Raw genomic sequence first — 20,956 nt, 5'->3', positions numbered from 1 at the left:
CTACAAACTTGTTGGATGCATTTGCTGTTTGTTTTAGTTGTGTTTCAGATTATTTTGTGGCCAATAGAAATTAATCGTAAATAATGTATTGTGTCATTCTGGAGTCACTTTCATTGTAAATAAGAATAGAATATGTTTCTAAAACACTAATACATTAATGTGGATGCTACCATGATTATGGATAATCCTAAATTAATCCTGACTAATTATGAAAGTTACAAAAGTTACAGATGCACAAATATCATACCCCCAAGACATGCTAACTTCTCACTATTACAGGGGCGGTCAGCACTTTTGGGAGGTATGATATTTATGTATAATTTTCAAATCCAAAGTGCTTGAGTACAGAGCCAAAACAACAAAAAATGTGTCACTGTCCCAATACTTTTGGAGCACACTGTAGGAATAGACAGTACAGGTACATCAAAGCTGGGACCGAAAGACTGAAAAACAGCTTCTATCTCCAGCCTCCGCCCAGTACCCTGCTCTGAACTTAGTCACTGTTACTAGCCGGCTCTCACCCGGTACGCTACGCTGCAATTTAGAGACTGCTGCCCTATATATATATAGTCATTGAACACTGGTCACTTTAATTATGTTTACATACTATATTCTAGTCAAGGCTCATCCTACCTACTGCTAACTACACCTACTGTCTATACACACCATTTCATATATGTATACTGAACAAAAATATAAAACGCAACATGTAAAGTGTTGGTCCCATGTTTCATGAGCTGAAATAAAAAAATCCCATAAATTTTCCATTCACACAAATCTTATTTCTCTCAAATTTTCAGCACAAACTTGTTTACATCCCTATTAGTGAGCATTTCTCCTTTGCCAATATAATCCATCCACCTGACAGGTGTGGCATATCAAGAAGCTGATTAAACAGTGTGATCATTACACAGGTGCACCTTGTCCTGGGAACAATAAAAGGCCACTTCAAAATGTGCAGTTTTGTGTCACAACGCCACTGATGTCTCAAGTTTTGAGGGAGCATGCAATTGACATGCTGACTGCAGGAATGTCCACCAGAGCGGTTGCCAGAGAATGTCATGTTCATTTCTATACAATAAGCTGCCTACAACATCATTTTAGAGAATTTGGCAGTATGTCCAACTGGTTTCACAACCACAGACCAAGTATAACCACACCAGCCCAGGACCTCCACATCCAGCTTCTTCACCTGTGGGATTGTCTGAGGGGGGTGGGTATGGGGGTGCTGAGGAGTACAGTTGAAGTCGGAAGTTTACATACACTTATGTTGGATTCATTAAAACTTGTTTTTCAACCCCTCCACAAATGTCTTGTTATTAACAAACTATAGTTTTGGCAAGTCGGTTAGGACATCTACTTTGTGCATGACACAAGTAATTTCTCCAACAATTGTATACAGATAGATTATTTCACTTATAATTCACTGTATCACAATTCCAGTGGGTCAGAAGTTTACATACACTAAGTTGACTGTGCCTTTAAACTGCTTGGAAAATTCCAGAAAATCATGTCATGGCTTTAGAAGTTTATGATAGGCTAATTAACATAATTTGAGTCAATTGGAGGTGTACCTGTGGATGTATTTCAAGGCCTACCTTCAAACTCAGTGCCTCTTTGTTTGACATCATGGGAAAATCAAAAGAAATTAGCCAAGACCTCAGGTTTTTTCACCCCGGTGCTACACTTCCGCTCGGACGCATCTATCCTCTGTCTGGGGCTGAGACCCAGGCCATGGAGGATTACACTACCGTTCAAAAGTTTGGGGTCACACAGAACAGTGCAAACTGGCGCTAACCAGAATAGAAAGAGGAGTAGGTGTTTTGCGAGTACTATTTAATGAAGCTGCCAGTTGAGGACTTGTGAGGTGTCTGTTTCTCAAACTAGACACTCTAATGTACTTGTCCTCAGTTGTGCACCAGGGCCTCCCACTCCCTTTTCTATTCTGGTCAGAGCCAGTTTGCGCTGTTCTGTGACGGGAGTAGTACACAGCGTTGCATGAGATGTTCAGTTTCTTGGCAATTTCTCACATGGAATATCCTTCATTTCTCAGAACAAGAATAGACTGATGTGTTTCAGAAGAAAGTTAATTGTTTCTAGCCATTTTGAGCCTGTAATCAAACGAATGCTGATGGTCCAGATACTCAACTAGTCTAAAGAAGGCCAGTTTCATTGCTTCTTTAATCAACATAACCATTTTCAGCTGTGCTAACATAATTGCAAAAGCGATTTCTAATGATCAATTAGCCTTTTAAAATGATAAACTTGGATTAGCTAACACAACGTGCCATTGGAACACAGGAGTGATGGTTGCTATAATGGGCCTCTGTACGCCCATGTAGATATTCCATAAAAAATCTGCCGTTTCCAACTACAATAGTCACTTACAACATCATTAACAATGTCTACACTGTATTTCTGATCACTTTTTATGTTAATGGTCCAAAAATTTGCTTTTCTTTCAAACAAGGACATTTCTAAGTGACCCCACACTTTTGAACGGAAGTATACATTCAAAAGGCGCTCCAACTGGCTTTCACCCATGTCCCCTGCGTCGGCTGGTTTCTTCTTCGTGGCCAAAAAGTAGGGAGGATTACGCCCATGTATCGATTACCGAGGACTTGACATCACTAAGAAGTATCGGTACCCTCTCCCGTTGGTGCCATCGAGCAGCTGCGCGGGGCCCAGTTCTTCACCAAACTGGACCTGCAGAGTACCTACAATCTCATCTGCATCTGGGAAGGGGATGAGTGGAAGATGGCCTTCAGCACGATGTCTGGTCACTATGAGTATTTGGTTATGCTCTTTGGCTTAGCCAATGCTCCGTCAGTGTTCCAGACATTCGTCAACAAGAGGTTCAGGGACCTGTTCAGACGGCAGGTGATTGTATACATCGACGAAATCCTGATCTTCTCGACCAACCTGAAAGATCACTTCACCCACGAGCAGTCCTGCAACGCCTCTTGGACAATCACCTGTTTGTCTAGGCGGAGTTGTGCCAATTCCACCAGAGGGCGGTATCCTTGGGTTACCAAATCAGCCCACAGGGAGCTGAGGATGGAGGATAGGAAGGTGGATGCGGTAAAGTCATGGCCAGTCCCAACCACCAACGGGTTACAATGGTTTTTGGGGATTGACAACTTCTACCGCCGCTTCATCAGGAACTTCAGTGCCGTCGCCACCCCTCTCACCTCACTTAAGTGTGTGCCTCGTAGGCTGGCGTGGTCCCCCGCTCACCTCCTCCTCCTTGCTAAAACACCCATATCCCACACTACCTTTTGTGGTTGAGGTAGACGCATCTGAGGTGGGTGGGGGGGCAGTTTTGTCACAATGACAGGGTAACCCAATGAAATTATATCCTTGTGCTTTTTTTCTCTCCAAGAAACTGTCCTGCGCAGAGAGGAATTATGACGTTGTGGATCGGTAGCTCCTGGTGGTGGAGACACTGGCTGGAGGGCGCCAAGGAACCATATGTCATCCTCTTCGACCATCAGAACCTAGAGTACATACGGACAACGAGGAGACTGAATCCGCGTCAAGCCAGGACTTTTTTTCCCACCAGGTTCGACTTCACGCTGATTTATCGCCCAGGTTCTAAGAACATAAAGGCCAATGCTCAGTCCCGTATCTACGATTCGGGAGAGGTTCCTGTCCAGAGGGCACCCATAATCCCATCCTCCCGAGTCGTGGGTCCAGTGGTTTGGGATGTAGACGTGGACATCTGCCAGGCTCTAGAGGGAGCCCGCACCCCGGAATTGTCTTCCTGAGCGCATCTACGTGCCTACAGGGATAATGGATCGGCTTGATGGACCCCCAGAATGCTCCAGCAGGGAAGCTCCTGCCACTTCCTGTGCCTCAGGGACTTTGGTCACATCTATCCATTGGTTAGTCAATCATCCTCCCTCTGATGGTTTCACCCCCATTCTGGTGGATAGATTTTCCAAGTCCTGTCGATTTAGTTCCTGGTCTCCCCACTGCTCTCCAGGTTGCTGAGCCACTCTTCTGGAATTATGACCTTTCGGAGGACATTGTCTCTGACCGTGGCCCCTAATTCACATCACGAGTTTGGAGGGCCTTCTTGGAGAAGCTTGGTCACGGTCAGCCTCAATTCCGGGTATCGGCCTCAGTCCAATGGGCAGGTGGAGAGGATGAACCAGGAGCTGGGGAGTTTCCTGAGGAGTCACTATCATGACTGGCAGGGTGAGTGGACACGATTCCTTCCCTGGGCAGAGTATGCCCACAACCCCCTAGGTCACTCCTCCACTGGGTTGACCCCCTTCCAGTGTGTTTTGGATTTTCCAGCCGGAGCGCGGCTCCTGGGGTAGATGAGTGGTTCTAGCGGGCGGCGAAGGTGTGGAGCTACACGCACGTGAGACTCCAGCGCATCGCCCATCGTCAGAAGGAACAGGCAGACCGCCACCACAGTGAGACCCTTATGTTCCATCCTGGGGACCGCATCTGGCTCTCTACCAGGAACCTCCCACTCCAGCTGCCCTGCAAGGTTCTCCGGAGGTTCAACGAGGTGACATACACGTTACAACTACCCAGTCACTATTGTATTTCACCCAGGTTTTATGTCTCTTCTCAGGCTGGTGGTTCCTGGTCCCCTAGCTTATACTGTCCCCCATAACACCACCCCACCCCCGGATAGTGAGGGGAGTCCGGCATACGCCGTCAGATCCCTACTGGACCCCCGACATCGTGGGGGTCGGCTCCAGTATCTGGTGGACTGGAAGGGGTATGGTCCAGAGGAGCGGTGTTGGGTTCCGGTGGAGGACATTCTGGACCCCAACAACATCTGTGATTTACACCTTCGCCGCCCGGACCGACCGCTCCTCTGTGTCGTCCCTCTGGTCGGCGTTGTCCTACGGCTGGAGCCGCGTGTCAGCGGTGGGGTGCCGTTACATCTTTTCCTGCTCCTCCCCTCCGGCATGCGACGTCACCAGAATAGTAACCACCGGTCCTGGGATTCATCATTACGCACACCTGTTAATCATTATGATTCACACCTGGACTTCATTACCCTCATTTCCTCCCCTTTTTATGTCACTTGCTTATGTTCACTCACCATTTGGTATTGTTCTTGTGTACCGGCTTGTAGACACATGGATTTGTCTCATTTTTGTTTTATTAAACGTTGCACCTGCTTCCCGACTCACCGCTCCAATATTACACAATCTGCCAAGTTCGATAATGTTTTCGTACTTATCATGGCCCTAGTGTATTCATTAATCCAAACAGTTGCTAAATGGAAGTTGGACATTTCAGGTGGGTCCCTCCCCGTTTTGTTTGCTAACGTTTTGAAACAAAATTGGTGTAATAAATAAACCCCCTGCTCCAGTACACTTTAACCAATGAGCTATACACTGTACAAAACATTAGGAACTCATGTTCTTTCCATGACATACTGGTGAAAGCTATGATCCCTTACTGATGTCATATGTTAAATCCACTTCAATCAGTGTATATGAAGGGGAGGAGACTGGTTACATGAGGATTTTGAAGCCTTGCCATGGATTGTGTATGTGTGCCATTCAGAGGGTGAATGGGCAAGACAAAAACTTTAGCTAAGTGCCTTTGGACGGGATATGGTAGTAGGTGCCAGGCACACAGGTTTGTGTCAAGAACTGCTACGCTGCTGGGGTTCACCTAACACCTTTTTTTTTAGCACTATTGGTTAGAGCCTGTAAGTAAGCATTTCACTGTAAGGTGTTGATTCGACACACGTGACAAATAAACTTTGATTTGATTTTCACACAAGTTTCCTGTGTGTATCAAGAATGGTCCACCACCCGAAGGACATCCAGCCAAATTGACACAACTGTGGGAAGCATTGGAGTCAACATGGGCCAGCATCCCTGTGAACCGCTTTCAACACCTTGTAGAGTTGAAGGCTGTTCTGGGGTGAAACTCAATATTAGGAAGATGTTCCTAATGTTCTGTACACTGTTATATTAACGGTTTAAACCAATCATGTCCGGAGGATTGAAATAAATTGCACTAACTCAACAGAAATAAAGTTCTAAAACCAAGAAAACAATATAATCTACCTCCATCTCCTGTAGTTTGACGAAAGTAATTTGAATGTAATAATAATAATAATAATATTAATAATATCCTAAAAATGCAAAAGTATCTCAATCTTTATCTATCCAACAATCTTACCAACTCACCAAGCTTCTAAATCACACATGCCCACTTTGATTGGATGGACAATATGTCAGTTCATACTGCAAAAGCTTTGATTGGATGGAGGACGTCCTCCGGAGGTCGTCATAATTACCATGTAGGTCTATAGCTCTATTCACACGAGACTAGTATTACTATAGAACGTCGGTTATGTAATTATTACCCCAGTATTTACGGTGGACGATTCAGACGATTTAGTTTTACCAAACTGCCCCTGTAAAAAATAATTCCTCTTTCAAAATGTACTGTTATGACGGAAGCCTGTAGGCTCTTCAATGTGTGAAGACTTTTTAAATGTCTAGCCTAATATTGGTCTAATGGCCTTCAGTTCAAAGAGTCTAAATAATGCATATCGATAAGAACCATGAACGGTAACCTATGCAGACATTTAATTAGCTGATGTATTTGGCAATCTGTCAATTCATTGGCACAATATTGTCCACTTACACTTTTTAAAAGAGAAGAACTGCATTAGGAAAGCTTGGCAAAACAGTTAATTCATCTGTAGGCTATGTGGATAGCACTTTATTTTAAGCATGAATTTGTTCCTATGTTCTTACCCAAACTGGGTGCAGCACCTGTTTTAAACTGTAATATCCCTCAAAACACAGAGATGGCGATTCGCACGGGACAAGTATTATCAGGGGACCTGGGAGTTTGCTGAAAAACAGTAGGTTTTTAGGGCCGGGATAATAACCTTCCTGCCAAGTAAAAATTACTGACATGGCAGATTCTGACAGGTGTCGTAGCTGAATCAGAAGTAGTTAAGTAACATAGATAAATAAGATGTTTTATTTATTTTATACTTATCATTAGAATGTCTTCTTTTGGACTATACTGTTGGCAGTTGCATTTTCCTTTCTTCTCTAGGGAAAAGTCACTTGGGGCCCAGAGAGGGGAGAGGTCAGGCTTGTCTTTTACATGTCTGGTAATAGGCAGAATATCAGAAAGGGAGAAGTCAGGTTTGAACATTGTCTTTCATAGGTGAATATATCTGTGAAACCATGTGAGGGCTCCACTATGTCTGTACTCCAGTCACTCCCTCATTTTCCCATTGGGGGGAGGAGTATGGCATTGTCTGGAACCATTATACCACCCCTCTGATGTTGAACTTATCTTTCATAGTATATGACCTAGAGGTTCACTCCCCTTAGTGAGCTTCTCCAGGAGTGGGGAGAAGAGATGGGAGTATCTAGAATTGACAATTGATATATGCCATTGGATGAGGTAATGTTTTGGTACTACGAAGTACCAAGAAATAGAAGTAGAACCTCGCCCAAGAGACCAAACTGAATGATAATTTATAGCTAATGCTATCTGGCTATGGGATACTCCTCTTTCAAGTAAAAGGCCCTTTGTGAAGTTCCTAAGATCTGTGGTTCGTCATGTGAGTTGAGAGGGGTGTATCTTGGCTATTGTAAGCACTCTCAGAGAATTCATTTATAGACACTGAATTTATCTGAGAGTCAAAGGGCTATGGTGAAGCTCATATAATTAAAGATGGACTTTAAAATATAACTCTGACTTGTGTGTGGTTTGTAAACTCTCTTCATTTAGTAATACAGGAAATTACCACGACACAGGACTCAAATTATGGATGTGGCGATTTGTGCTCGTGCACACGATTATATTACCTGAGCTCCCCCAGTAAATATTATCCCATCGAATAGGGTTTATGGAAGGGGATGAGAAGCACGAGCCTCGTATATATATATATTTTTTAAGTCTCGTATTAAAAAATAAAAATAAAAATTGAAGTCAACGTTCCGGAAAATAGCTTTAATCCGGCAACACCATGAGGGTGCTGTTGAGACTACTGTAGACCTTCACTGCAAAAGTGTTTCAATCAGGTATTTTTTAATTTAAGCTTTATTTAACTAGGCAAGTAATTTAAGAACAAATACTTATTTACAATGACGGCCTACCCCGGCCAAATCTGAACAACGCTGGCCCAATTGTGCGCCGCCCTATGGGACTTCCAATCATGGCCGGATGTGATACTGCCTGGATTCGAACCAGGGACTGTAGTGACGCCTCTTGTACTGAGATGCAGTGCCTTAGGGCTCCCGAGTGGCGCAGCGGTCTAAGGTATTTGGTGACGTGAATAGACAGTATTTGTGTAGTTTTATCGAAAAAGGATACTTTTTAAAATGTTTATAAATTAGTAATTTGCTGAAATTCACGAAGTTGGATTGTTCTCCCGTTCCTCCTCTGAGTAGCCTCCATAGTCTTTGAAACCAGACCCTAGGCTAGAGCATTTTAAAATTGTGGGAGGCAACACGGATGTCTAGAGAGACTAGTATACACTGATGACCGTGGTTGTTGCTGAAGTGGCCTTAGTCAAAAACCCTTAGTAAATATTTTGATGTATGCAACCAATAGCTACTATCTAATCTCGCCATTCTTGCTTATCTTAGTATTTTAAACCCAAACAAATGGCAAAATACAGATTTGGCGCCTCTAAATCTGAATAGAGTTAGGTAGAACCAGCCAACTGTTTTGCAAATTTGTTATCCCAGTGTGTATAGATTATGGTACACAGTAGCTGGCTGCATGCGTGGGGTTGCAGTGTAGACATGGACATTGGTTGCAGGTCACGTGGAGCTTTGTGTGTGAGATGGGTTTTTGGAATCCAATAGGGCAACTCCACTATGACAGAGTGATGCTGAGACTCAGATGTTGCACTTTAAAATGTATGTCAAACAAAAAACAATGATTACAAAGTTAAACAAACCATACAACTATATGCAAAGACTACTTTAACAATTTCCACTGAATTTGGAAATGGTTTGTGCTTTCATTCTGTTACCGAACTTTGCATCTGCAGGTGTTTTTCAAGTATATGTTTTCCAGAATCTATAGTCCTTGTGCATAGAGCTGTATGGTTTGTTGAACTTGGCAGTGATTGGTTTTTGTTTGAAATGCATTTTAAAGTAAAATATCTGAGTCTCCGCATCAATATGTTACTGTGTTACTGTGGAATTGCCCAATACCAAAGAGATTGGTTGCCAAGAGTAGCAATTTCATTTTCAGAATTGGCATGGTTCCTCACAGAATGAGTGATTGCATGTTTTGAGGAAATCAATGTGACTACCTTCAAGGACAAAGAAAGTTGAGCGCAAACTCCTTGTCAACATTTGCGGTCTTTGAACACTCACCTACACCCGTATATTTAGCTACAGCTGTTACTAACCTTTGTCCTTACAAAATCTGATATCCTTTCTATAACCTGTGCATATCCTGGGAGAGGACAAACTCACCATTGTGCACAGGTGATAAGATGTGTTATTATATGTTCAAGGGCAAGGTAAATGCCAATAAATACAAAGCCATTCTGAGTGATCACCTTCAGTTTATCTAAATAATTTATATCCTGATGGGAGTGGATGACAATGTACCCATCCACAGGACACGAGTGGTCACTGAATGGTTTTATGAACATGAAAACGATGTAAACCATATGCCGTGGCGATCTGTCACCAGATCTCAACCCAATCGAACACTTATGGGAGATTCTGGCTGAGACGGCGATTTCCACCACCATCAACAAAACACCAAATTATAGAATTTCTCTTGGAAGAATGGTGTCACATCCCTCCAATAGAGTTCCAGACCCTAGAATCTATGCCAGGCGTATTGAAGCTGTTCTGGCGGCTCGTGGTGGCCCAGCATGCTATTAAGACACTTTATGTTGGTGTTTCCACTATTTTGGCAGTTACCTGTATGTGCCTTCGGCAGACAAATATTGTGAAGGGACAAAGATGTAACACTGGTCTAACCTGTTGCAAAGTCCTACATAAGATGCTATCTGCTGTGTATCTTTTGCTGAACAGCATGCTGCTATGTTGTGGTTATCACTAGTTGCATTAGTTGCATTCTGGCAGAGTTACTTTTCGTATATAGGAGGGGGAAACCTTGCATAGATTCACTTTCAATGAATTCCTCATTATCAGGACCTTGTTGTGGCAGCCTGGCATGACCATGGCTTGATGTTTCTTAGGAGAGGTCATTCAGCCTACTTTGGTTATAGCAGAACAATGAAAATAGTTCAGCCTACCAATCCACAACCATCAATCATATGAAGTATTAGGTGTCCTGCCCTGAACTAAGTCAGAGAGGAATACTCAGTGTAATAATGTTTCATTTTTAGTGTGCCTCTGACAGAGCACTTACTGACCTCTTGATCAGGATGTAAGTACTGGGGTTATGTCAAAGAGCAATTCCACCACTTTTCAACCTCATTTGAATGATCTCCGCCACAATACCAGTGTCTTCATTTGTGAAAATGGCACAGTTTTACGTTTTGTATAAACAAATATAAAGTTTTAACAATTATGCCCGACAACAACATCAAAAGTTTAAACATTTTTAAATCAGTGATTTTCAAACACTGAGATTCCCGGTGACTTGGGGAGCAAGAAAATACCCTCCCTCTGGCTAGAAACTCATAGCAAGTTTAGAAAATCACTGTTTTTCTTACTTTTAATCCTACCCTGTGATGTCACAGAGAATAAAGTTTTAGGACCATTCTTCCTTTTAACCACAGATCATAGAAACGTGCAGTCTTCACAAATGTAGACACTGGTATCCCAAGCATTTCGCTACACCCGCAATAACATCTGCTAAATATGTATGTGACCAATACAATTTGGTATGGAGCTGAGGTTGGAAATTGGTTGAATTGCCCTTTTAAACACGTCTATGGTAGTCGTAAAAGAGTGCTTCATGGAAGATTATAGTATGTTATAACATGTTGTCACAACAAAGTCACTTTTTTGCAAAGAATTTTCATGGATTGTCTTTTCTCTCATTCCAGGTCCAAGGATTGTTTTTCTTCTGGGCCCCAATGTTCAAATCGGTACGGGCTGCATTTGCTAAGCTTGAGCTATTGCGTTAACCTAAACGTAAACATGTAAGAAGGTATTGTCTAATGAAACTAATTCCAGGTCAGATGCATCTTCATCTCTATAGGGTCTGGTCGGGGCTGGTCTGACAGAAATGAGTCAACCAGCCGAGAAACCGAGCATTTCTCTCTCTGGTGTACTGACAGCCACAGGTATAGTGGAGTTCCTATATTCTTCAGTGAGTGACAGGTACAGTTTAAATTAATCCTGAATTCTTCAGTCAAATAAACAACTTCACTCCTTGACTAATCCCATTTCCCACTTTCTCAGGTCTGACATGGTCCAGATACTCTTTGGTCATCCTTCCAAAGAACTGGAACTTCTTTGTCAACTTATTTGTGGGTAGTGCTGGAATATCCCAGCTCTACAGGATCTTCCAGTAAGTGAACCTATCTTAGAGCACAAGGAATGAAGACCTATGGATTGGGCATCGCCATAAACAGCCCCAGTAAATTATTCTTTAGGAATCAATCTGTAGGCTCAAACTGTTGTAACTAAAGTTCTGTGTTTTAGTTTCTTACTTTCTTAATATTTAACTTTATTTCCTTGGAATTATGACGGGAAATGTATTAGACTATTTGTATTTATTTTTTTCTCCTTTATTTGACCTGGTAAGCCAGTTGAGAACATGTTCCCATTTACAACTGCGACCTGGCCAAGATAAAGCAAAGCAGTGCGACAAAAACAACAGAGTTACACATAAACAAACATACAGTCAATAACACAATAGAAAAATCTATTTACAGTGTGTGCAAATGTAGAAGATTAGGGCGGTAAGGCAATAAATGGGCCATAGAGGCGAAATTATTACAATTTAGCATTAACACTGGAGTGATAGATGTGCAGATGATGATGTGCAAGTAGAGATACTGGGGTGCAAAAGAGCAAAAAGATTAATAACAATATGGGGATGAGGTAGTTGGGTGTGCTATTTACAGATTGGCTGTGTACAGGTACAGTGATCGGTAAGCTGCTCGGACAGCTGATGCTTAAAGTTAGAGAGGGAGATATAAGTCTCCAGCTTCAGTGATTTTTGCAATTCGTTCCAGTCATTGGCAGCAGAGAACTGGAAGGAAAGGCCAAAGGCTAAGACTAAGTTTACATAAACCTACATTTTTTTGTTGTTGTCTTTTTGCCTTATCCCACACTATAGTTATGAGCATAGCAAAGGAGGCTGCCCCTGCAGAGTCTTGAGTCTTGAGTCCCACCAATGCAATCCAACTCCCTGGACCGAAAGGGAGCCTCATCACCGGCAGAAACCCAGCCCCTCCATTCCGCTTCCACCCTTGCTCCATTTTACAGTAAAAAAAGAATGTTTCCTTGCTGGAGATCATTTCATTTGCCTGGATTTCTTCAGGTTTATAATGGCATATTAACCCTTACCAAAACACACTCAAATGGTGTCATCTGCGCACAATGTTTTATTTTTACGTTTTACTTTATGAAACAAGTTGTTTAATTGTATATTCTTAAATGAATATTTATCATGCATTTTTTTGGAAGTGTTGCTTTTTTCCAAACTGTTTTTGTCATCATACCTCATGGTGTGGTTTCCTAAGGATGATCTTAAATCTGTGTTTGAATGTGGTTAAAAGGAATGTCTCCAATATTTATTAAATCATTTTGGTAACTATTTCTACAGTCGTACCTGAAGGATGATTAAACCATACATTCATGCCATGTGGCTGACTGTTCCTTCCACGTGTTGTAACTGCTTTAACCAATCAGGTAAACATTTCATATAGTAGCTTTTAACTGTAGATCTACTGTAATTGTCACCCTGCCTATTGCCAATAGAAACATGAAATCACCAGCTTTCTTTCCCTGATTGTTGGGTAATGTTAGGTGTCACGGTCCATGGGGCTGAATCTAGTGTGGTACCTGGAGTCAATAAGGAAAACTTTAGGGATACAATGCATATAGAAAGTCTACATCCCCCTAGGATTTCTTCACATTTTGTGTTAAAACATAGGATTCAAATGGATTGAATTGTCATTTTTTGACAATGATCAACACAATCTAATGTCACAGTGGAAGAAAAATTCATACAATTAAAGATGAATGAAAAATAAAACATACCTTGATTAGATAAGTATTCATCCCTGAGTCAATACATGTTAGAATCACCTTTGGCAGTGATTACAGCTGTGAGTCTTCTTGGGTAAGTCTCTAAGACCTTTACACACCTGGATTGTGTATTTGCCCATTATTCTTTTTCAAAATTCTTCAAGCTCTGTCAAGGTGTTGGAGATCATAGCTAGACAGCAATGTTCAAGTCTTGCCATAGATATAAGCAGATTTAAGTCAAAACTGACATTCACTACCTTTTTGGTAAGCAACTCTAGTGTAGATTTGGCTTTGTGTTGTAGGTTATTGTCCTGCTGAATGGTGGATTCTTCTCCCAGTGTAGATTTGGCTTTGTATTGTAGGTTATTGTCCTGCTGAAAGATGGATTTCTCTCCCAGTGTCTGGTGTAAAGCAAACCGGTTTTGCCTGTGCTTAGCTCATCCTGTTTGTTTTCATCCTGAAAAACTTGTCTTTGCTGTCAAGCATACCCATACCACGATGCAGCCACCAACATGCTTCATAATGAGGCAGTTACTCAGTGATGTTGGATTTGCCACAATCGTAAGGCTTTGCATTTAGGCCAAAGTCTATTCCTTTGCAGTTTTTTTTCTTCAGTATTACTTGAATGCCTTGTTGCATACATATGCATGTTTAAGAATATTTGTATTTTTGCTGTTAGGGTAATTGTGGAGTCACTACAACGTTGATCCATCCTCAGTTCTCCCATCACAGCCATTGAACTCCATCCAGCCTTTTTAAAATCACCAATGGCTTCCCTAAACAGTTTCCTTCCTGTCCTGCAGCTCAGTTCAGGAGGACATCATCCACAGCCCACTTAACTTACTGCAACCATGCTTAAAGATATATTCAAATGTCTGATTTGTTACCCAACTACCAATCACTGCCCTTTGAGGGTTTCAAAAAGCTCCCTGGTCTTTAGTTGAATCTGTGCTTTAAAAGTCAAGGGGGAGGGGGTGAATACTTGTGCAACAACTACATTTGTTTTATTTAATAAAAAGTGTAGAATTTGCTTTTCACTTTGACATGAGTATTGTGTAGATCAATGACAAAATTACAATTAAGGCCATTTCAAGCCCACTTTGTAACAAAATGTGGGGGTGTCGACTTTCTATAGGCACTGTTTGTATTTGCCCTGTAGTCAAGGTCCTTGTCTCCTATTGGTTAGTTCTCAGTAATTGGGAGATGCATAATGTGTTAAATGTAACTAGTGTAGACGAGAACACATTTTATCAATCCTACACGTTGGAAATAGTTATCCTCTGATAGACTAAGCAATAACTGGCAAACTACATTGTCCATAATGCACACAACCTGTAATAATTTAACATGAACTTAAGTGTATTTGTAATGGTATGCTCTTGTATTAACTATTTGAATTCAATCTTGGCATATTCTGCAGCAGTGTTATTCTTGCGCCGATAGTATATGATTGTTAAAATAGGTGATTGCTTGGAGGGGGAGTATGCAGGCTCAGATTTCAAAACATGCTTTCGACCCATCTTGGTATTGACTATTGAGGTTTGGATAGTGCAACTTGGCACAAGGGTGGAACAAACAGAAATGGCCATGCCTCTGAATAAATTACTGGTTTGACATGGTCTTTATGTAGTCCCCATTGATTGGTCCACCTTCGTATACACACACTACATTTTTATTCAAGTCACTGAATGCTTTACAGTAACCCATCCTAGACCCTTAAAGAGCAAGTAGAAGCAGTGGCAAGGGGAAAATCCCAAGGAGGAAGAAACCAGAATCCAAGGGGAGGCACATCTTCTGGTTGTACCAGGTGAAAGATTGGAGTCCTATGACCAACTAACCAGACTGTTGACCACAAGTAAGGAAGGACAGTTCAGGGTGCATGACCAAATCAGGTCAGACAATTGTCAATTACACAAATCCAGAAAACAAAAGCAATGACAAACACCAAACACCTTTGATTACTAAGAATGTTTATTCACAATCAACAAAGCCAAAAGCTTTAGCGTTTGCCACCAACGCGAGGCGCATTGACCTTCATTTGCTTTGCCACCTTGGGTTTGGGTGCAGCCTTGGCAGGGGCCTACAGAGGGAGACAAAGTACAGATTAGACAATAACCCTTTTAAAACAGATGTGGTATATTTATTATCTGTAAAAACTATAAGGTAATGTTGATGACCCCCTTTCAAACAGCCCCTTTATCACTTTTTGCAGGTACACCCTTTTTTATATATAGTGGGTTACTGGCAAATTGGGAGGGGTGGTGTTAAACCGTGCGGGCTATTTGCACTTCAAATTTATTAAACAATGGAAGTGTCAACGAATTTATCTGAAAAAGCAGAAACATTTAGACCCGATATCTGTAATTTGGTTACAGGTATTATATACACTGCTCAAAAAAATAAAGGGAACACTAAAATAACACATCCTAGATCTGAATGAATGAAATATTCTTATTAAATACTTTTTTCTTTACATAGTTGAACGTGCTGACAACAAAATCACACAAAAATTATCAATGGAAATCAAATTTATCAACCCATGGAGGTCTGGATTTGGAGTCACACTCAAAATTAAAGTGGAAAACCACACTACAGGCTGATCCAACTTTGATGTAATGTCCTTAAAACAAGTCAAAATGAGGCTCAGTAGTGTGTGTGGCCTCCACGTGCCTGTATGACCTCCCTACGCCTGGGCATGCTCCTGATGAGGCTGAGGGATCTCCTCCCAGACCTGGACTAAAGCATCCGCCAACTCCTGGACAGTCTGTGGTGCAACGTGGCGTTGGTGGATGGAGCGAGACATGATGTCCCAGATGTGCTCAATTGGATTCAGGTCTGGGGAACCGGCGGGCCAGTCAATAGCATCAATGCCTTCCTCTTGCAGGAACTGCTGACACACTCCAGCCAAATGAGGTCTAGCATTGTCTTGCATTAGGAGGAACCCAGGGCCAACCGCACCAGCATATGGTCTCACAAGGGGTCTGAGGATCTCATCTCGGTACCTAATGGCAGTCAGGCTACCTCTGGCGAGCACATGGAGGGCTGTGCGGCCCCCCAAAGAAATGCCCCCCCCCACACCATGACTCACCCACCGCCAAACCGGTCATGCTGGAGGATGTTGCAGGCAGCAGAACGTTCTCCACGGCGTCTCCAGACTCTGTCACATGTGCTCAGTGTGAACCTGCTTTCATCTGTGAAGAGCACAGGGCGCCAGTGGCGAAATTTGCCAATCTTGGTGTTCTCTGGCAAATGCCAAACGTCCTGCACGGTGTTGGGCTGTAAGCACAACCCCCACCTGTGAACGTCGGGCCCTCATACCACCCTCATGGAGTCTGTTTATGTCCGTTTGAGCAGACACATGCACATTTGTGGCCTGCTGGAGGTAATTTTGCAGGGCTCTGGCAGTGCTCCTCCTGCTCCTCCTTGCACAAAGGCGGAGGTAGCGGTCCTGCTGCTGGGTTGTTGCCCTCCTACGGCCTCCCCCACGTCTCCAGATGTACTGGCCTGTCTCCTGGTAGCGCCTCCATGCTCTGGACACTACGCTGACAGGCACAGCAAACCTTCTTGCCACAGCTCGCATTGATGTGCCATCCTGGATGAGCTGCACTACCTGAGCCACTTGTGTGGGTTGTAGACTCCGTCTCATGCTACCACTAGAGTGAAAGCACCGCCAGCATTCAAAAGTGACCAAAACATCAGCCAGGAAGCATAGTAACTGAGAAGTGGTCTGTGGTCACCACCTGCAGAACCACTCCTTTATTGGGGGTGTCTTGCTAATTGCCTATAATTTCCACCTGTTGTCTATTCCATTTGCACAACAGCATGTGAAATTTATTGTCAATCAGTGTTGCTTCCTAAGTGGACAGTTTGATTTCACAGAAGTCTGATTGACTTGGAGTTACATTGTGTTGTTTAAGTGTTCCCTTTATTTTTGAGCAGTGTAGTTGGTTTTGGATTTTAATATTATGTAATTGTTTATTTAATTTTTTTCTTTTGTAGTCTATTATGTTTTGCTTTAATGTAGATGCTGCTTATGCAACAGCTAATGGGGATCCAAATAAACTAAACTATTTTGGTTACAGGGTCTGAAAATGCAGGAATCATTAGGTCTCTAGGTGGCTTTTAATGTACCTTGTTTTTTACTCCCTACTAGACAATGACATGGGTTTTTAAGTGCTAATGTCGATGTTGGGGGTCAAGGAGGCTATTGTATGCTGATAATAAATATAATTACATTTTAACGAGACATTTTCCAAAACCGCTATGTATGCATTAAATCAATTACACAACCATACAATCAATTTGACTTTTAATAAACAGTAATAATTTTGGCATAGACCAACTCACAATACAGGTGAATTCATACTCAATAGGACTTTGTGAATGCATTGAGTTACTGAGCAAATTTTTGACTGATTTCATTAGTTTATGGGACTACAGATGACAAAATATGTTTCCCTTTGGGACCATGAGACTTACTGATCAACATTTTTATAGAAATAGCCCATTTTTTAAATAAAAAATGTCCACTGTCTCTCGAAGCCACTTGTGTCAAGTTACCAGGCATTATGGTAATGGTAAGACAACATTTGGTGACAATCATCTTTGAAATGAGCATATTTTGCATTATTGATTGCATATTAGCTATCACAAATAAAGTTCTAGGGTAGTGACCTGACGTTATCTTCACAGCTAGCTCTATGAATGGTGTTTAGCTAGCAAGCTACCAGTATGTTGCCTTATAAAGCCCTGCAGCCTGTACGTACGGACATTGTTTTGCAGTAACAGTAAATTAATTTCTACATTCCGTGTGGCATTATTAGTGTGCTACATTTATATGCAGCAAGCTAGCAAGGAGCTCAGAGGTTCCTCGAGAGCAGGCTAACTAATAATGAGTGGCGCCAGCTTGCAGGAGTTTCACACGAGGAAAGTACACATGCTATTAAGGGGAAAAGCCGACACTTAAGAGCCGACACACTAGGAAAGGCTAATATCTGCCAAAAATAACTCGACCTGACCGATATCTCTCGACCCCCTATTGCTTTTAGACAAAAAAACAGGTATAAAAATGCAGGCATGGTAAAAATAGCGAGATTTCGGTCTATATGAAAGGGATGTAACTAACACACCTTTGGACTCTCCAATAGGAATCTAATTACCTTACCACAGTGCTAGTTTTTTTCTTTACAGCTCTTGATAAACCACTTGGTGCCATTCAAATTCCAAGCATAAATAAACCATGTGAGACATTTATGCCAGAGGCTGAGGTGACTAAAAGCAGCAATGTAAACCAAAGATATTGCAGAGCGATCCAAGAGGATGCAATTGTGAGTGGCCCCTTCACTCTCCTGCAAAATGATAGCTGAATGACAACTGCTAAGGATACTGTGGAGCGTGTTGCTACATGCTCGCTTGCTGAAGTCAGCCCAAAACGGACAATTATTACTTTGTGAGTCTACCTTTATCTGTGTGAAAATGTAGATTTCCACATTAAAACATTGCTGCGTTTTATAAACGCAGGTCATAAATGTTTTACTTTCTGACCAATCAGATTCACACATGGCTATATTAATCGTACCTTAGCACCGGCAGCAGAGGGTTTCTTGGTTGTCTGCTTTGCCTTCTTGGCCTCCTTGGCAGCTCTAGTGACAAAAGAATGATAGAAATTAGGCCAATGCCACACATCCAAAAAAACAACAAGACAGGAGTCCACAGACTGCAGAAATAACACATCGACTGACTAGAGTAATAAAACGTCATTATTGCATATGCGTTAACATGGCAAAAAAACCAAGACTGTCAATTCACTGTTGAATTTTAGAAATACAATAACTGCAGTACCACAGGAAAGTCAGTGTCACAGTGTGAACAGCTAGCTATATGTTCTTCAGAGCCAACTCTGACAACACTAAATTGTTAAACACTATACAACAGTTCACTACAGCAGTAGACAATTCCCTTTCTTTGGCACCAATATGCCAGCTATTGACATTTTACATCTAAAGCCAAGTTTCTGGTAAAGCATTGTTTTGGTGAGGTCCTCACCTGATGGCCTGCTCACGCTGGGCCTTGCGGACCTCAGGCTTCTGGTTCCTCTTGGCCATGATCTCAGCCAGGGAGGCGCCGGTGATGGCCCTCTGGAACTTCACGGCACGGCGTGTGCGCTTCTTTGTCACCTCTTCCTGTTGGGACAGGAAACAGCATGGCCACATTCAGGATCAAGTATGGGCAGTTTGGTAGTGTTTGGTTATTAGCAGGCACAACACAGGGAGAAAACATTGTATTTGAAGTAGCACTCATGTAGCTGAACTAGTCCAATAAGAATGCTCATTAACACTATAGTTTTGTGCCAAAGGAACAGTAACAACCACGCAGGTGTACTGCATTACTGCAAACTCCTAACCCCTTTCTCACATATAAGGTTTGTAGGAGAGTATGGAGGCTGGCCAGTGGTAAGGAGTCAGAGACATCACAGAGCCAGTACTATGATCTCCAGTGGTTCTACGGCCGCAGGTATGTGGAGTGAGCACTGCCGTCCAAGCTGTAGGACACAGCCTGGCAACAGCACATAACGCAGATGGCAACCACGCACACCGTCCCACCCGCAGCCAAAAACAAAGGTACACCAAAACACACCTTGTCAAAACTTAGGTTGTATAACTGAATCACAAGGTAAACACTCACAGTAGCCACTGCTTGTCAGCATTTGAGGGGAAATTATGCACACGAGGTACTTACAGACTGGCCCTTCTTGTGCTTGCGCCTGTACAGCACAGTCCAGTTGATCTGTCTGGGGTTCCTCTTGGCCAGGAAGGCAGACTCACACTTAGCATTCAGGAACTGGAAAACCTGGGTGGGGGCGCAAACTATACATGAGTGAGATATTTGACCGTTATTTGGCATGTTGACATGTCCATGTCTAGTTGTAATATTGTTATAACTGCTGTGGAGAAAGGTTTTGACTAGGTGGTATACAGCTACGACCAGAAGTGACTTTTTCGTAGTAAGTTATGAGAATTACTGTAGAAGGTTATGAGAATTAAGTTAACGTTAGGAAAACGGTTACCTAAAATGCACTCAACCTACTACGAAAAGTCACTTCCGGTCGTAGTTTTACTCGTCACAAAAATTAATACAATGCATAGCAGCGTCTGTCTAAGTGCCAGGCCAAGAACCAAATAAACACTACATGAACAGTTCTACTGTAACAATTTCAATAGAATGTCAGCCACGGCTTATTGCAATCAACCATGATAAAACAAACTTAACTAGGTGGCATTAGAGGAAGGAAAAGAGTAGACCTAGGGTGCCGTACCTTCCCATCTATTCTGGCGTATCGGACACCATGGCCGGGGTATATTTTGTACCCACTGAAACTGCACAGCTCGACCCTGTAGCGGAATAATATGAACCATTAGAAGATAAACGTGTAATTCTGTATTATAGCGCATTTTTAGTACTAAAACGGTTATTTTAAAGCTTTGATGGCAATAGATATTATTCCGTAAACTCACTTCATGATGGTTGAGGGGGGACACAAAACCGGAAAGAAAGATGTCGGAAACGGAAACGAAGTTACAGGTAAGATTTCTTCATTATTTATATATTTTTTACCACTTATTTTTTTCTACACAGCATGTTTTTTTCTCCTTACATTTCAGTCAGAAGCATTATTTGGATTTTCAAATATAAATGTTGTTCATTAAAAGTAGTTGACCAATAAGCAACTCGATCGGCTGATTGGCGTTGACACAAGCGGCAAGTATGGCCTTGATTTTTTTATTTGCATTATTATT

At 42.2% G+C, this 20,956-nt stretch overlaps 1 protein-coding gene, 1 long non-coding RNA gene and 1 other non-coding gene across 3 annotated transcripts; 1 reads left to right on the top strand and 2 right to left on the bottom strand.

Annotated features, from left to right (window-relative positions):
* Positions 1–208: 208 nt before the first annotated feature.
* LOC129816119 (uncharacterized) lies at positions 209–12,773 on the top strand. The gene is made up of 2 exons (XR_008753528.1): positions 209–11,472; positions 12,247–12,773. It is a non-coding gene; the product is annotated as an uncharacterized LOC129816119 (long non-coding RNA).
* Positions 12,774–15,113: 2,340 nt separating this feature from the next.
* LOC129816118 (60S ribosomal protein L24) lies at positions 15,114–20,760 on the bottom strand. The gene is made up of 6 exons (XM_055870276.1): positions 20,675–20,760; positions 20,476–20,551; positions 19,899–20,009; positions 19,206–19,342; positions 18,739–18,802; positions 15,114–15,240 (listed from the first exon to the last, which is right to left on the bottom strand). The coding sequence occupies exons 1-6, from the start codon at positions 20,677–20,679 to the stop codon at positions 15,160–15,162; spliced, it is 474 nt and encodes a 157-aa protein (XP_055726251.1). The 5' UTR covers positions 20,680–20,760; the 3' UTR covers positions 15,114–15,159.
* Positions 19,582–19,762, bottom strand: LOC129817071 (small nucleolar RNA SNORA23). The gene has a single exon (XR_008753658.1). It is a non-coding gene; the product is annotated as a small nucleolar RNA SNORA23 (small nucleolar RNA).
* Positions 20,761–20,956: the final 196 nt, after the last annotated feature.

This window comes from Salvelinus fontinalis, chromosome 19, assembly GCF_029448725.1.
Source record: "Salvelinus fontinalis isolate EN_2023a chromosome 19, ASM2944872v1, whole genome shotgun sequence".
Classification (NCBI taxonomy): Eukaryota; Metazoa; Chordata; class Actinopteri; order Salmoniformes; family Salmonidae; genus Salvelinus; species Salvelinus fontinalis.
The sequence above is the reverse complement of the archived record's forward strand: the minus strand, read 5'-3'. Positions and strand labels throughout refer to the sequence as shown.

What these genes read in the sequence shown, in the direction of transcription:
- LOC129816118 (XM_055870276.1), bottom strand. An exon ending in ACGCCAGAATAGATGGGAAG is followed by an intron (nt 20,010 to 20,475) that starts GTACGGCACCCT and finishes GCCCCCACCCAG; the next exon opens with GTTTTCCAGTTCCTGAATGC. An exon ending in AGCACAAGAAGGGCCAGTCT is followed by an intron (nt 19,343 to 19,898) that starts GTAAGTACCTCG and finishes CTGTCCCAACAG; the next exon opens with GAAGAGGTGACAAAGAAGCG.